Source organism: Oryctolagus cuniculus, chromosome 14 (genome assembly GCF_051225735.1).
Source record: "Oryctolagus cuniculus isolate XC-2025 breed Fujian yellow rabbit chromosome 14, ASM5122573v1, whole genome shotgun sequence".
NCBI lineage: Eukaryota > Metazoa > Chordata > Mammalia > Lagomorpha > Leporidae > Oryctolagus > Oryctolagus cuniculus.
In genome coordinates this window covers 85,117,994-85,136,151 of record NC_142880.1, presented here as the reverse complement: position 1 = coordinate 85,136,151, position 18,158 = coordinate 85,117,994, and the positions used below count along the sequence as shown (strand labels likewise).

Here is an 18,158-nt window from a genome sequence, read left to right as displayed (position 1 = left end):
CAATAGTATTAAGTAGAACAAAAAAAAATACTAGAAGGGATAAAGTATTAAGTTTGTTCATCAACAGTCAGGACAAGGGGTGATCAAGTCACTGTTTCTCATAGTGTCCATTTCACTTCAACAGGTTTCCCCTTTGGTGCTCGGTCAGTTGTCACTGATCAGGGAGAACATATGGTATTTGTCCCTTTGGGACTAGCTTATTTCACTCAGCATGATATTTTCCAGATTACTCCATTTTGTTGTAAAAGACCAGATTTCATTTTTTTTAACTACTGTATAGTATTCTATAAAGTACATATCCCATAATTTCTTTATCCACCCTAATGTTGATGGGCATTTAGGTTGATTCCAGGTCTTAGATATTGTGAATTGAGCTGCAATAAACATTAAGGTGCAGACAGCTTTTTTATTTGCCAATTTAAATTCCTTTGGGTAAATTCCAAGGAGTGGGATGACTGGGTCGAATGGTAGGGTTATCTTCAGGTTTCTGAGGAATCTCCAGACTGACTTCCATAGTGGCTTAACCAGGTTGCATTCCCACCAACAGCGGGTTAGTGTCCCTTTTTTCCCACATCCTCACCAGCATCTGTTGCTGGTTGATTTCTGTATGTGAGCCATTGTAACCTGGGTGAGGTGAAACCTCATTGTGGTTTTGATTTGCATTTCCCTGATTGCTAGTGATCTTGAACATTTTTTCATGTGTTTTTGGGCCATTTGGATTTCCTCTTTTGAAAAATGTCTATTGAGGTCCTTGGCCCATCTCTTAAGTGGGTTGGTTGTTTTGTTGCTGTGGAGTTTCTTGATCTCTTTGTAGATTCTGGTTATTAATCCTTTATCTGTTGCATAGTTTGCAAATATTTTTTCCCATTCTGTCAGTTGCCTCTTCACTCTCCTGACTGTTTCTTTTGTAGTACAGAAACTTCTCAATTTGATGCCATCCCAAATGTTAATTTTGGCTTTGACTGCCTGTGCCTCCCGGGTCTTTTCCAAGAAGTCTTTGCCTGTGCCTGTATCTTGTATGGTTTCTCCAATGTTCTCTAATAATTTGATAGTGTCAGGTCATAGATTTAGATCTTTAATCCATGTTGAGTGGATTTTTGTGTAATGTATAAGGTAGGGGTCTTGCTTCATGCTTCTGCAGGTGGAAATCCAGTTTTCCCAGCACCATTTATTGAATAGACTGTCCTTGTTCCAGGGATTGGTTTTAAATCCTTGATCAAATATAAGTTGGCTGTAGATGTTTGGATTGATTTCTGGTGGTTCTGTTCCATTCCCTTGGTCTATCCATCTGTTTCTGTACCAGTACCACGCTACTTTGATTACAACTGCCCTGTAGTATGTCTTGAAATCTGGAATTGTGATGCCTTCGGCTTTGTTTTTGTTGTACAAGATTGCTTTAGCTATTCAAGGTCTCCTGCTTCTCCATGTGAATTTCAGCATCATTTTTTCCAGAGCTGAGAAGAACGTCTTTGGTATTTTGATAGGTATCACATTGAATCTATAAATTGCTTTTGGGAGAATGACATTTTGATGATATTGATTCTTCCAATCCATGAGCATGGAAGATTTTTGCATTTTTTTGGTATCCTCTTCTATTTCTTTCTTTAAGATTTTGTAATTCTCATTGTAGAGATCTTTAATGTCCTTGGTTAAGTTTATTCCAAGGTATTTGTTTTTGTGGCTATTGTGAATGGGATTTATCTTAGCAGTTCTTTCTCTGCCATGGCATTTCCTGTGTATACAAAGGCTGTTGATTTTTGTGCATTGATTTTATATCCTGCTGCTTTGCCAAACTCTGCTATGAGTTCCAATAGTCTTTTAGTAGAGTTCTTTGGATCCCCTAAGTAAAGAATCATATCATCTGCAAAGAGGGATAGTTTTTTTTTTTTTTTTGATAGGTCTACGAGTCAAAGAGATCACATAAACAAGACTAGTGTCTGCTAATACTAACTGATAGAATTGAAAAGGAGAGAATGATCCAACATGGGAAGCGGGATACACAGCAGACCCATAGAATGGCAGATGCCATAAACAGCACTCTGGCCCCAGAATTAGCCCTTAAGGCATTCGGATCTGGCTGAAGAGCCCATGAGAGTATTTCAGGCATGGAAAGCCAAGACACTCTGGCAAACAAAACAAAACAAAACAAAACAAAACAAAACAAAACACCTAAATGAAAGATCTCTGCGAGTGAGATCCTGTGGAAAGAACGGGCCATCAAAGAAGGAGGTACCTTTCTCTGAAGGGAGGAGAGAACTTCAGCTTTGACTATGACTTCATTTAAATAAGATTGGAGTCGTCGAACTCAAAAAGGCTTCCATAGCCTTAGCAACCAACTCATGACTAGAGCCTACGTTGATTACTGACGCCATAAAAAAGAGTGTCAATGTGTTAACTCAACAACAGTAGTCACTGTGCACTTACTTTTCATGTAGGATCTCTGTCCTTAATGTGTTGTACAGTGGGAATTAACGCTATAACTAATATTCAAACAGTATTTTACACTTTATGTTTATGTGTGGGTGCAAACTGTTGAAATCTTAATTTATACTAAATTGATCTTTTGTACATAAAGATAATTGAAAATGAATCTTGATGGGAATGGAATGGGAGAGGGAGTGGGAGATGGGAAGGTGTGGGTGGGAGGGAAATTATGGGGGGAGGGGCCACTTTAATCTAAAAGCTGGACTTTGGACATTTATGTTTATTAAATAATAGTAATTAAAGATTAGACTTCCTTTTTGAAAATATGTAAGGTTTCTAATTGTCTTATTACCATGGTAGTTCAAATGAATTACATATTTAACTGCAATCTTGAATTATAAAGTTGAGATGTATATATCAGGCTCTCAACTTGATGTAAAGTAAATGAGCAGTTACCTGGCGGATTTATTTTTTTTTTTTAAATAACTGGCTTAATCCACAATCCTATAACAAACATAGCTTCATTTCTATATTTACTTTATCTTTCTCCATTAAAAGGTATTCCAACCATAAGGAAAAGATAGGGAATAGCTGAGGATTTTAGAGGATGATATTATTATTATTATTATTAGAAAAATAAGTTTCTGGGGTCTTCGAAGGCTGGATTTTCTTTGTCTTTCCCATCTGTGGCAGCTAAAAAAATTCACTCAAAATATTCACGTTTACATGTTAGCTCTCTCACAGGGAGTTGCCATACCTCACAGTTCCAAGTGTATTCTATAGATCAGTAACATTATACTGACATGTAATTGCAATTTACCATGCACCAAAAATGATTCAAGAAGAAAATAACCTACAGTGTCTATTTATCTTTGTATAGGCAATTGCTTACATTATTCTGCTTTTAATATTTGTACTTGGAAAAAATGCTTATGTATGTCTAGTAATGTCACAGTGCAGGATGCTGCTAGCCTAGGCACAAAGTATTAAAATTATTTTGTGAAGAAAAAAAAAAGATTAGACTTAAGGTCCACACTTCAAAATATAAAACTTAAAATGGGTAACAAACTTAATGCAAAATACAAAACCATAAAACTTTTAGAAAAATGTGTTGAAGAAATCTTTGGGACCATGGGCTGGGCAAAGATGCTGGACACCAAAAACATTATCCATAAAAAGAAAAGTCATAAATGGAGCTTCATCAAAATTAGGTACTTTTATGCTTCAACCGCATTGTGAAGAAAATGAAAGCAAGCTACAAACTGGGAGAGATTATTTGCAAACACATATCTGATGAACAGCTTGTATATGGAATATGTAAATACCTTTCAAAACTTAACAGTGATGAAAATAGTGCTGAATTACAATGTAGGAAAAAGACATACAAGTAATCTTCAAAATTTGGAATATGAAAAGACCTTGTGTGGATTTTAAAAGTTTTTTTGAACAAAAATAAACTTATCTTTAATTAAATTTTCCACAAATATTTTAAAGTACTATTGTATGGACAGTTCTCCAAATAATCAGATGAAAGTTAATTACATGAAGGGCAAATTAATACTGTAGTATGATATCACTACATTCCTATTCTGAATGGCTAAAATAATAAAAGCCATAGTGAAAATACTAAATGCTGGTGATGATGAGGATAAAGCATGTTGTTGGAAGTATAAAATGGTATGGCCTCTTTGGAAAAGAGTGGTAGTTCTTTCAATTTAATTGATTTTTGCTCTTTAGCTTGCTTTGGGTTTGTTTTTCTCTTCTTTATCTGTTTTCTCAAATCAGCTTAAAATGCTTATTTGAGATGGTTCATTTTTAAAAACTTAACGTTTAGTGCTATTATTTTTCCTCTAAGCTCTATTTTAGCTGCATTGCACAGACTGCTTTTAAATATTTGTTTTATTTTCTTGAAAGGCAGAATGACAGGACGACAGGGAGAGATAAAGATAAAGTGACTTTCCATCTGCTGGTTCACTCTCCAGATGGCCATGAGAGCTGGGGCTGGGCTAAGCTGACATCAGGAGTCTGGAACTTCATCTTGGTCTCCCACATGTGTGGCAGTGGCCTAAGTACTTGGGTCATTTTTCACTGCTTTCCCACTTGCAGTAGGAAGGAGCTGGACTGGAAGCAGAGCATCAGAGACTCAAAACCAGTACTCTGATACCTACCCGGTGTGCCACAACACTGGCCCAAATTTTGTTATGCTATATTCTCATTTTTGTTTATTTCAATTTTTTTTTAAATTTTCCTGGAAATGTTGCTGTGTGACCTGTAGAAGTATCTAGTTTGATTTCCTGGATTTTCCCTTTAGCTTGGTTATTGAATTTTAATATACTCATTAAAATATTTTGTAGAGTTTCAGTTAGTTAATAAAATAAGGTTTATTTTGTGGCCCTAGATATGGTCTGCTTTTATCAGTTTTCTGTATGTGCTTGATACATGTATATATTCTGCTTTGGTGGTGAAATACTCTGTAAATGTCAGTTTAATCAGTGTGGCTCAGTTCTGTGTATGCTTGAACAATTTCTACCAAATAGTTCTGTCAGTTGCTGGCTGCGAAGTGTTGAACTCTTCAGCCATAATTGTAATTTTGCTTCCTTCACTGCTATGAGGTTTTGCTTCATGTAATGGAGGCTCTGTTGTTAGATACATGCATATCCAGTGTTGTATCTGCTTGACTGTTGGCTATTTTATCTGTATTCCATGAAGTGCTGGACCCTTTGGCTAAATTCACCCTTCTATATATTAGAAATATCTTACTGGAATACATCTAAACTTGTTCATATCTGTATTCTCTATAGCTTGTTTTGTACTACAGTGATATTTATTTATTTATTTTTTACCAGAAACTCTATGGATTGCCAAACCTGAATCTCCTCCTTTATAGAAAAAGGTTGTTGCCTCTGTTTTATTGTCTCTCTAGATCTTAAAGAATTGTTTTTAAATATTTATTTTTAAGAGAGAGCAAGAAAGAGCTAGTTCCCTTCTGGGAGTTCACTATCCCAATACACACAATGGCTGGGGCTGGGGCTGGGGCTAGGGCTGGGGCTGGGCTGAAGTTGGAACCAGGAGACCAGTTTAGGTCTCCCCCATGGATTCCATGAATCCAGTTAATTGAGATATTGGAATTTGCTTTGCTCTGTTACAGTTGGCTTTGCTATTGGTATATCCAGCACCTTTTTGATTAGTGTTTGTGTGATGTATCTTTCCCATTCTATTTTTTTTCTTTTCTTTTTTATTTTTTGACAGGCAGAGTAGACAGTGAGAGAGAGACAGAGAGAAAGGTCTTCCTTTTGCTGTTGGTTCACCCTCCAATGGCTGCCACGGCTAGCGCGCTGCGGCTGGTGCACTGCACTGATCCGATGGCAGGAGCCAGGTACTTCTCCTGGTCTCCCATGGGGTGCAAGGCCCAAGCACTTGGGCCATCCTCCACTGCACTCCCGGGCCACAGCAGAGAGCTGGCCTGGAAGAGGGGCAACCGGGACAGAATCCGGCACCCCGACCGGGACTAGAACCCGGTGTGCTGGCGCCGCAAAGCGGAGGATTAGCCTAGTGAGCCGCAGCGCGGGCCCCCATTCCCTTTTAACCTACCCTTGTCATTATATTTGAAATATAGTTAGTACATGATTTTTAGAAACATCTGTGCTTGGAATATTTCCAAAATTTTCGTATCTATTTTGTTCTTTTTGTTTTTTATTCCCTTTTTAATAAAAGACTTCATTTATTTGATAGGTAGAATTACAGACAGAGAGACAAAGGTCTTCCATCTGCTGGTTCACTCCACAAATGGCTACAATGGCTGAAGCTATGCCAGTCTGAAGCCAGAAGCCAGGAGCTTCCTCCAGGTCTCCCACATGGGTGCAGGGGCCCAAGCACTTGGGCCATCTTCTTCTGCTTTCCCAGGCCTTAGCAGAGAGTTGGATCGAAAGAGGAGCAGCTGGGACTTAAACCGGTACCCAAATGAGATGCTGGCAGCGCAGGCAGAGGCTTAGCCTAATATGCCACAGTTTGGTCCCTCCCTTGTTTTATTTGTCTGCTTTATTTTGGGCTATTTGAATGTTTTAGTGTTCCTTTGTTACGTGTAGTGTTTATCATACTTTTAAAAGACTTTTGTAGTAGTTGTTTTAGGACTTACTAAATGCATATTTAACCTACAATCAATCTTTTGCTACTTCAAGAGAAATAGAGAAATCTTCCCACACTATGCTGCATGTACTGTTTCCTCTTTGTGTTATAGTAAACTTATACATCACATCTAGTTATGTTATAAATCTCATCACAGATTATTATTTTTCTTTCAACTGTTAAGCATATTTTAAAGAGGAGAGGGGCTGGCTCGGTGGCGTAGTAGTTAAAGCCGCCGTCTGCACTGCCGGCATCCCTTATGGGCGCCAGTTTTAGTCTCAGCTGCTCCACTTCTGATCCATCTCTCTGCTATGGCCTGAGGAAGCAGTAGAAGATGGCCCAAGTCCTTGGGCCCCTGCACCCGCGTGGGAGACCTGGAAGAAGCTCATGGCTCCTGGCTTCGGATCAGCCATTTGGGGAGAGACCAGCAAGTGGAAAACTCACTCTCTCTCTCTCTCTCTCTGCCTCTGCCTCTGCCTCTCTGTAACTCTGCCTTTCAAATAAATAAATATATCTTAAAAAGAAAAAAGAAGATAGTATCCAATTTATCCACATATTTTCCTTGTTTGTTTCTTTTTTTTTTTATTTTCTGATTCTCCAACTTTATTTTCTGGTATTCCCTTTCAACTGAAGTTCTTCACAGTGACTTCGAAAGCACATTTGCTGGCACTGAATTCTCTTAGTTATCCTTTGTCCAGGAATTACTTTATGCTGGATACACATTTTTTGGTGAGAGTTCTTTTCTTTTGACTTCTAAATCTGTTATTTCACTCCCTCTTGAACTCTAGAATTTCTGATGATAAATTTCAATCTCCCAAATTATTTTTCCTTTATATGTAAGTCATTCTTTTTCTCTGGTTGTTTTGCTTTGTCTTTCATTTTTAGCAGTATAATTATTATGGCCTTGGCCAAACTTTTTAAATTTTTCCTGTTTGAGCTTTGCTGAGTTTTTGAATCTATATTTTTATGTCTTTGTTTTTGGTCATTATTTCTTAATTTTTTTTTATCATTACACTCTTCTTTTTTTCTGAGATCAGATAACACAAAGTTACACCTTTTGTTACAATCTCATAGGGACCTGGAAAATCTGTTCATTAAAAAAAAACTTTGTTTTTAAAATCTTTTTTCATACTGGATAATTTCTGTTGATATGGTTTATAGTTTGGTGACTCTCTTTCTGTTATCTGTGTTCTTCTATAGAGGCCATCCAGTGAAGTTTTAATGTTTGCTATTTATTTTCACATAAGAAATTTTCATTTGATCCTGGCTAAGTGCAAACTCCCTGTTTTAGTAGATTCAGAAATTTGCGGGGGTGGGGGGGGGCGGACAGGCAAATGGTATGGCAGTTAAGGTGCCAGTCTGGATCCCTGCAACCCCTGTTGAAGTGCTTGGTTCAAATCGCTGCTGCTCTGCTTCTGATCCAGCTTCCTGCTAGTGCATACCTTTGAGAGGCTCAAGTATCAAGTACTTGGGTGTCTGCTACTTGCGCAGGAAATCTGGATTGAGTTCTGGGATTCTGCCTTTGACTCGACCCAGCCCTGGTTACTGTGGACATTTGGGGAATGAACTGGAGTGGATGGAAGATCTCTGTCTCTCTGTCTCTCTTTCCCTTTCCCTACCTTTCAAATAAAAATATTCTAAAGAATGTTTTTGATTGCTTACTGGATTATTTGTATGATAATAGTTTTAAAACCTTTAGTAGTTTGGATATCTGTGTCATCTTCCCCCTGCATTTTGACATTTTCTTAGTTTTTGCTAAGAAATTTTTTTAAAGATTTTATTTATTTATTTGAGAGGTAGAACCACAGACAGTGAGAGGGAGAGACAGAGAGAAAGGTCTTCCCTCTGTTGGTTCACTCCCCAGATGGCCACAATGGCCAGAGCTGCACTGATCCGAATCCAGGAGCCAGGTGCTTCTTCTTGGTCTCCCACGCATGTGCAGGGGCCCAAGCACTCGAGCCATCTTCTGTTGCCCTCCCAGGCCACAGCAGAGAGCTGGATTGGAAGAGGGGCAGCCGGGACTAGAACCGGCACCTATATGTGATGCTGGTGCCGTAGACGGAGGATTAACCTGCGCCACGGAGCTGGCCCGGCTAAGAAATTTTTTGTGTCCTGCCCATTTGGCATATTATGAGACTCTGATATTAACTCAGTTCTATGTAGGACATTACCAGCTTTGTTTTAGCAGGCAGAGAACCTTGTTGGGTTCAGGCAGTGATTGCAACTCACCTCTGTAGCTGTGAGTTCAGTCCCACCTCCTTTTTCAGTCTGCGGTGCTCTGCGTTGTTTCTGCATGTGTGCCACCCAGGGGTCACTCTTGGACCTGTGACATGGTATGTCCAATCTTCAAACACTAGGCTAAGTGCGGTCTGTCCCACACGTGCGCCGGGAAGGGTTGAGCTTAGGAGGCGATCAATGGTTTTCTTCCATTCCCTTCAGGATCCTTTTCTTCAGTCATCTGGTCAAAGCACCAGGACTACAGTGACTGCACTTCTCCAGGCACCCTGCATCCAGGACCAAGTGCAGTGGCAAAGGGGACTGAGGGAGGAAAGGTGCACTGGGCATTTTCCCGTTCTTTGAAGCTCAGCCTCTCTTTCTGAGTTTTGCTTCTTTCAGGTTCCTGTGGCCACCACCACTGTGTTGCTTGGGGGCGGGGTGCAGGGGCATGAAGTACTCTCTCTGAGCCTTAGCAGTTAACACTTCCTCCTAGAGGCAGAACTAGAGGGTTTCCCTTGAACTTTCTCTGTCTGCATGCCATTACCCGTTTCTGGTATGAGTTTAGGCTAGGAGTTTAACTAGAGGCAAAAAAAATACAGCAAACTCACTGCTAGTGCAGTGATAGTTCTTTTTGGCAACATTTGTTTGTTTGTTGTTTATATCTACTTGAAAGGGAAAGAATGAGAGACCCAGAGCAAGGCAGACAGAGAGAGAAAATGAGAATCTTCTGTCTTATAGTTCATTCCCTGAATGTCTGCAATAGCCAGGACCTGGTCAGGCTGAAGCAAAGAGCCTGGAACTCCATCCACATCTCCCACTCAGGGGATAGGGGCCCAAGCATCTGCTTTCTTCCAGGAGCATCAGTAGGAAGCTGAATCTGAGGCAGGGTAGCCAGGACTCTTGGTGGCACTCCCATATGGGATATCTCAAGCAGTGGCTTAACCTGGAGCACCACAGTGCCTGGTTCAGTTCGGTGATATTTCAAATTGCCATCTTTTCCTGCAATCTACCTGTAGTAATTTATGTACTTTTCAGATTCTTCAAATATCTGTTCTGTCCAGGTTTTATTGATATATTTCTTTATTGGGTTTAATAGCGTGGAGTGTGCTTATAGCTAATTGATACTTGGAACTTCCTCTTTTAGACTAAAGCCTGTAATGGTGGACCAGCTTTGGTCAGCCTGTTATGCCGTACCTCTTTCTTGTCTCCTCACCCTTCTGCCCTTCTTTTTCGTTCTTGGCTCTGGTTGCTTTGGCTCTCATATAAATTGGTAGAGGGAAATAGAAAGGCGCATGAGGTATTGTTTCTTCTACCCTATTGCTGAGCTTGTTTGCTTTCATTTTTGAGCCTGCTCTGGGCCACCTGTGTCACCGTGGCTGAGTGGCATGTCATTACCAGCTGACCTGCTCACAGTTCTGTGTTTCAATTTTTCCCTCTTTTGTGTATTTTCTGATTATTCCTTTCCTCATGCATGTCTGATTGCATGCAGCGTTTTACACAGCAGACCACTTTTTCTTTTCCTCCAATGTGCCAATTAGAGTGAAAGTCTGCTGCATTTTTTTCTCATCATCTCTGTGTTGTTTGTTTGATCGAGGCTTATTTTGGAGTGTGTGTGTGGTGGAGTGGGCAGTGTATTCTTGATCTGGAAACATATTGGAAACTCAAGGCTTTAGGAAATTTGTTTTTTGTTGTCTTAATTAAGATTTTAAAAAGCAATGCTTTTTTTTTCTTTCAGTTACCAAGTTACATGAACTTTATCTTAGTCTTGATGCTGAATTTAGCACTGTTCCACTGCATCAGAACTGAGAAGGAATATTTATCTATTAATTGTGATATTTGTATGTATCTAATCATAGTTATAGCACTAGTTATTTATTTCTTTTAGAAATGAAGGAGGGAGGGAAGAAGGACTGGAGGGAGCAGAGAGTGACAGAAAGCGAAAGCAAAGTAAGAGTACTCGCATCCACTGGTTCCCTTACGAAATTGCGCAACAGCCAGAGGGCCAAAACCAGGTGATGGGAACTCATTTCAAGTCTCCCAAGTGGATGGCTGGGATCCAGCTACTCGATCCTGTCACTGCTGCCTGCCAGGTGTGCATTAGCAGCAGACTGAGCTCCGAAGCTGGAGTCAGATATCTAACCCAGATACTGATGTGGCCCTTCCAGCTGGTGGCTTAACTGCTAAGCCACCCTGAGCTGTCTCAATATCTTACATTGTTTACATTTCTTACACATTAGTTTCAGTTACTCTCTTTTAAGATGTTCCCCTAGAAGCACTCAAAGTGAATGGCCTATAAATTTAGCAAAAAATCTTTCTAGCCATTTTCTTTTTTTAAAAATGATTTACTCTAATCCTCCGCCTGTGGCGCCAGCACACCGGGTTCTAGTCCCAGTGGGGACGCCGGATTCTGTCCCAATTGCTCCTCTTTCCAGTCCAGCTCTCTGCTGTGGCCCGGGAGGGCAGTGGAGGATGGCCCAAGTGCTTGGGCCCTGCACCCGCATGGGAGACCAGGATAAGTACCTGGCTCCTGGCTTCAGATCAGCGCAGCGTGCCGGCCGTGGCACGCCAGCTGCAGTGGCCATTGGAGGGTGAACCAACGGTAAAGGAAGACCTTTCTCTCTCTCTCTCTCTGTCTCTCTCACTGTCCACTCTGCCTGTCCAAAAAAAAAAAAAGATTTATTTATTCATTTGAAAGAGCATCAAACTGAGAGAAAGAGAGAAGAAAAGAGGGGGGGGGAGGGACAAAGGGAGAGGAGGGGAGAGAGAGGGAGAGAGAACTTCAGTCTGTTAGTTCACTACCCAATTGATTACAACAGCTAGGTCTGGGCCAGGTGGAAGCCAGGAGCCAGGAACTCCATCCAGATCTCTCACTTGGATGGAAGGAGCCTAGATAGCTGGGTTATCTTCCACTGCCTTCCTAGACACATTAGCTGGGTGGGAAGTGGAGCAGCCAGGTCTTTAAACTAGTGCTCCAGGGGCCGGCGCAGTGGCTCACTTGGTTAATCCTCTGCCTGCGGTGCCGGCCTCCCATATGGGATGGGTGCCGGGTTCTAGTCCCGGTTGCTCCTCTTCCAGTCCAGCTCTCTACTGTGGCCGGGGAAGGCAGTGGAGGATGGCCCAAGCACTTGGGCCCTGCACCTGCATGGGAGACCAGGAAGAAGCACCTGGCTCCTGGCTTCGGATCGGCATAGCTCCGGCTGTTGCAGCCATTTGGGGGGTGAACCAATGGAAAGAAGACCTTTTTCTCTCTCTCTCTCTCTCACTGTCTATAACTCTGCCTGTCAAATAAATTTTTAAAAATTAAAAAAATTAAACTAGTGTTCCAATATGGGATGCTGGCTTCACAGGCAGTGGCTTAGCCCACTGTGCCACAGTGCCTGCTCACCCCCATCCCCATCCCCATGCACCCATTGCTTATGTTGAAATCGTCTGATGGAAGCAAGGTGTTATTTGCATTTTTCATGGACTTCATAGATAAACAGCATTTTTAACAGATGACTAGTGTTTAACTTCATTTCCTTAAGGATATGAGGATGGAAACTGAGACAACCAAAGTCTCAGGGTGGTTTAAAATTGTAGAATACAAGTTTGTGAAATTCTTTTGTGGTCCAAGAAAGTTGGGATGGACTTTACCAGAAACCCCCCTTTCTTTTCCTTGAAGTCACAGGTCGTTTGGCAGTTAGATCCAGACCTATACACACACATCGGCAGTTTAAGAAGCATAGGATGTGCTCGCTTTCATTTTAATGCTTTCTCACACATACTGTTAATATGCCTTTGGATTGATTATCTAAGAATGTACTTTTAAATTTCAGATTTCCTCAAGTTGCTGGAATAGAATTTGGATTTGACCCAGATGCAGAACCAGGACATCGAATCATAAGAGATACTGTAAAAGTTCAAGGACAATATTTACGGAAAAAAAAAATTTACCTTCTTGCTATAAAGGAGTACATTGCAAATGTGAGATTAATTTATTTTTTTATTTTTATTTTTTGACAGGCAGAGTTAGACGGTGAGAGAGAGAGAGAGAGAGACAGACAGACAGAGAGAAAGGTCTTCCTTTTCTGTTGGTTCACCCCTCAAATGGCTGCTATGGCTGGTGCGCTGCACCGATCCTAAGCCAGGAGCCAAGTGCCTCTTCCTGGTCTCCCATGGGGTGCAGGGCCCAAGCACTTGGGCCATCCTCCACTGCCTTCCCAGGCCACAGCAGAGAGCTGAACTGGAAGAGGAACAACCAGGACAGAATCCGGCACCCCAACCAGGAACAGAACCCGGGGTCCTGGAGATTAATTTATTTTTAAAATATTTTAAATAGAAACATTGTCTTACATTACTACATACATTTATGTACATGCACACAAATATATACTTTTGGTGATTTCAGATAATCCAATTTAAATAAATATTTTGCATTGTGTTTTTATACTCATATATTTATATTTTGTCTTATATGCTGGTAATGTTAATTTTGTTGTATTATCAGATTGAAAAATACAGAAATATATAATTCATGCTTTTTTAAAAAGGTTTATTTATTTGAAAGTCAGAGTTACAGAGAGGCAGAGGCAGAGAGAGAGAGAGAGGTCTTCCATCTGCTAATTCACTCCCCAAATGGCTGCAATGGCCAGAACTGAGCTGATCCAAAACCTGGAGCCAGGAGCTTCTTCCAGGTCTCACATGTGGGTCCAGGGGCTCAAGTCACTTGGGCCATCTTCTACTGTTTTTCCAGGCTGGATCAAAAGAGGAGCAGCCAGGACTCAAACTGGTGAGCAAAAGGGATGCCAGCCTGTAGGCAGCAGCTTTACCTGCTGTGCCACAGTGCCTGGTCCAAATTCATGCTGATTAATATCATTCTCTAAATAGCTGGCAAATATAGCCAGTGGTGGTTAAATAACTACAAGTAGTGTTGTAGTGATTTGCTCAACTTTAAATTTAGTGATGGAGCTGTGCCATGGCATAGCAGGTTCAGCTGACAGCTCTAGTATCCCGTATAGGTGCTGGTTTGAGTCCCGGCTGCTCCACTGTGATCCAACTCCCTACTAATGCGCCTGGGACAGCAGCAGAGGATGGTCCAAGTTCTTTGGCCTCTGCACCCATGTGGGGTACCCGGAGGAAATTCCTGGCTCCAGGCTCCTGGCTTTGGCCTGGCTCAGTCTGATTTGTGGCTATTTGAGGAGTTAACCAGTGAATGGAAGATCTTCATCTTTCTCTTTTTCTTCTATTCTTTCTGTAACTCTGTCTTTCAAATAAAATAAATAAATAAAAAAAATATTTTTAAAAATGTAGTGATAAAAACTTCTAACATACTTAATGGCATATTTTACTTATGTCATTTAATCATGTAGATTAAAACTTGGATGACTCCATGGGCTTTTCAGTTTACTTCAGTGGGCTTCTTAGTACTGCAGTCTGGAGCAGTGTCAGAGTGCTGGCGGGAAGCTTGTTCGACGCGCATTCCAGGTTCCGGTGCTGAGCCATTTCGGAGGTGCTGGCTGAGGCTCAGCGCTGCTGCTCTGAAGAGCCCTCCCTGCTGGATCTGATCACAGCCATGTTCATTCCTAAAGATGCTGGGCAGTGAGCTGAGGGCAGAGGTCCAAAGTTACCATGTCTGAATCGTCTGAATCCAGCGTCTTAAAGTCTGTCAGTTAACATATGTGGAGACATAGTTGTGTACATATCTATGAAATTGCATTTCTGTACCAATAATTTCAAAAGTACATTGGTTTTGATTTATTCTTGTTTCTAGATTAGAAAATTGCAATATGTTTTGCTGTTTCAGGGGAAGGATGGCTATATTATGCTTAAAAGTTGTCCTCGAATGTTTGACACAGAAACTGCACAAGTCCTTTCGACAGTTGTCATGAATCACTTTGAATCAATAAAGATTGTGCAGGGAAGGAAGCAGTGTCTTTCAGGCCATCGAATGAGTTTAATCACCACCACCAGCAGATCGCCATCACTAACAGGTGATCATAGTTCTGTTTTATTAGAAGTGTTTCTTTAATAAATAGCATTTTTGTTAAATTGTGAGCCATGGAAAAATGTATTCTTTTTCCTTAAGTGTGGGGAAATGTGAATAAATGAAGACTGAGCTACAATTTTAAGAAAGTCTTAAGCAAAAATTCACATCTGAAAAGCACAAATAAGTTCTAGGAGATTATAGACTTCTCGAAGTTCTCTGCTTCAACATCTTGACTACCTTTTCAATTTTTTCTGTCACTTCTATTTTAAATGAACCATTATAAGTATTTAAACCGGCTTACTTGGTCTCTTGTAAAACATGTTGTCTTTCCCTACCCAGTAAGCACTGTGCCTTGTCATGCAGAACTCATTTTATTGATATGGTTCAGAAGTTTTATTCTTTAAAAAGAGTCACTTAGCAATAATTCAGGACCAGATTGGACAAAATTCATATTGAGATTTTTATAATCCATTACTTGTTTGATAAAATAATTGTCTTCAAGGCCGGTGCCGCGGCTCACTAGGCTAATCCTCCGCCTAGTGGCGCCGGCACACAGGGTTCTAGTCCCGGTCGGGGCACCGGATTCTGTCCCGGTTGCCCCTCTTCCAGTCCAGCTCTCTGCTATGGCCCGGGAGTGCAGTGGAGGATGCCCCAAGTGCTTGGGCCCTGCACCCCATGGGAGACCAGGATAAGTACCTGGCTCCTGCCTTTGGATCAGTGCGGTGCACTGGCCGCAGTGTGCCGGCCGCGGCGGCCATTGGAGGGTGAATCAACGGCAAAGGAAGACCTTTCTCTCTGTCTCTCTCTCACTGTCCACTCTGCCTGTCAAAAAAAAAATTGTCTTCATAAGCATATCCAATTTTTGAAAAGTATATCATATACACCATATTTTAAGTTAAAAAGAATTAATGTGCTTTTGATTATGTCTAAACTTAGTAAATGTTTCCAATGAAACTTTTCATGATGGTACAGCTGGTCATGAGAAATGTATATTCATAGAAATTCTGATTAAAATTTTATTGTTGATGTGAATTCTAGTAAACATGTATTCTAGTAAATTTTTAGGCTTAGTAGTAGAGTATTTATTTTGAGGAGTACAATATATTTTAATGGTTTTACTTGCAGCCTTTGAGAAAGAATCAGAGAAACCGTTAGCAGTAATTGCAGTACCTGGCATAGAAGGACGGATTTGCCATATTTCTCAGGACATGAAAGAACATTTGCACCAACTTAGAACTGCAAGGAAACAAGGCTTAAGAACTTTTCCCACCATCAGTGATAATGCACCTGCAAATTCCGATTCGGATTGAAATACTAAATATGTAATGTTAGTCAATACCAGAATGAACCTGAACAACTAGTATAATTTTACCATTGTTAAGCATAGTAATGTAATTTTGATTCTTTTGTATTTTTCTAGAATTGATTTTAATTCTGGAGATATTGCTATAAATGTTTTTTTATTTGATTCTTATCAAGTCATGTATCTTTGACTCTTCAATGTTTTACACAAGAAACAAGACCTGAGTACTTGTGCACATGTTCGTGATTTAAGAATAGACATCGCATAGCGCTTCCGAATTAAATGACTTCCATACTCACCTTTCCACAGTACTTACTTGTACATTTTTTCTTTTCCCTCTTAATCTTTTTTTGCTTATTTTTTTGCATCTGGATTAAATATATGTGTTCTTTTTCTTCCCTTGCTGGTTTAAAACTACGTTGTTTTGCTTTCTGACACAGAATAGAGGAAAATGAGTGATTATAAAACAATGATCATTATTGTCCTTTATTCCAGTAAAGATGATGATGAGGTTGTATAGCAATGGAATATTTATAGAAGTCCTGAGTTTTTCATTTTAATGAAATAGACAGTGTGGAAGCTTTCATACAGTTTTCTTACCTGTTATCATTTAAGTTAAAGCAATTCTTCTTCTTCTTAGAAATGAGAGGGAATAGTGTAGCATTAATCAAATGACAAATCCTTTCACAAAAATTTAAAACCAGGTGGGACTAAATTTATAATAGGCTTATAAATTGGCTAATTAATTGAAAAATAATGTTTCTTCCTCATCTCTGATAGTTATAATCTTTGGAAATAAAATGCATCACCTTTTCAGCTTCACTTTTTCTGTGAAAACCTGCAGATCATAATTAGGGCCAAAGGGCATTCTGTTTCTAGGGAGGCCATGTATGCCTTTTATTGTGAATTCATAGAAAGAAAGAAACATACCCAGTTAGTGTCTTGCTTAGAAAGAATGAGTAGCAGTACCAATGAGGTACATACACTAGCATAATTAATTTAAATGGAGGTTTACCTGGTAGAACTGTGAAGGTTCACTTTAATTATTTATTTTAAAGTTCTATTCCTTTCTGCTTTTAGCTCTCTCTTAGCCATGTACAGAAAAGGAAGTACTGACATATGTATATCCTGATTCTCTCTGATGAACCCATGGTAATAGAAAGCATACAGGAATAGAATACTTTGTTCCCAACAGCAATTTTAGCTTTCATTTGAATAATTAGATACGAGGTAGATTTTAGAATTCTATTTTTAAATTAGCAGAAGCATATAGACTCTTAGGTTACAAGAACTTTATTCTGAATTCCTCAGGATCTGTTATTGGCCTTTAAATAGGGTTTAGATTATGGCCCAAATTGAATTATGCATCATTTATATAGTAAGTGGGCATTCATTCATTCAAGAAATAACTTTGTTGAATGTGTACCTTTTTGGTTTTGAGAATGTGTGAATGAATCTGAGGGACTTGGTGGTATGTGTAATTGTAGAGTTTCGCCGTATGTAGAAGTGCTGTTTCCTGTAAAGGTGTTTGAGGGGCCGGCGCTGTGGCGCAGCAGGTTAATGCCCTGGCCTGAAGTGCCGGCATCCCATATGGGCATCGGTTCTAGTTGCGCCACTTCTGATCCAGCTCTCTGCTGTGGCCTAGGAAAGCAGTAGAAGATGGCCCAGGTCCTTGGGTCCCTGCACCTGCGTGGGAGACGCAAAAGCTCCTGGCTTCGGAACTGCACAGCTCTGGCAGTTGCGGCCATCTGCGGGGGTGAACCATCGGATGGAAGACTTTCTCTCTCTGCCTCTCCTCTCTCTGTGTAACTCTGACTTTCAAATAAATAAATAAATCTCTTTTTAAAAAAAAAAAAAAGAAAGAAAGTGTTTGAGTAGAAGGAAATGTAATCAAGGAGGCTAAGACCATAACTGGAGTTAATTCATAGCAAAAAACTGAAGCAAAAGCATAGGTGAGGATAAAAGAGAAGAGTTGTAAAAAAAGGTATCTTATTTGACTGCATCACAACTTATTACTTCTGGCTTTGATATGTTACTGATACTAACTTTGAATAGAAATGCTTTGCATGGTATAGATTAAATAATTTTACTTTGGAAAGATGGCAAATCTACAATAGCTTTTCA

At 40.2% G+C, this 18,158-nt stretch overlaps 1 protein-coding gene across 2 annotated transcripts in view; it reads left to right on the top strand.

Annotated features, from left to right (window-relative positions):
• LOC100355797 (snake venom 5'-nucleotidase) overlaps nucleotides 1-16,458 on the top strand; it is a 107,001-nt gene extending 90,543 nt beyond the window's left edge. For both annotated transcript variants that reach the window (XM_008262266.4, XM_051853734.3), the window contains 3 exons: nucleotides 12,582-12,729; nucleotides 14,549-14,735; nucleotides 15,857-16,458. In XM_008262266.4, coding sequence (XP_008260488.4) covers nucleotides 12,582-12,729; nucleotides 14,549-14,735; nucleotides 15,857-16,041 — 520 coding nt within the window. In that variant the 3' untranslated portion in view covers nucleotides 16,042-16,458. The remainder of the gene's footprint in view (nucleotides 1-12,581; nucleotides 12,730-14,548; nucleotides 14,736-15,856) is intronic.
• The last annotated feature ends 1,700 nt before the right edge of the window (nucleotides 16,459-18,158 follow it).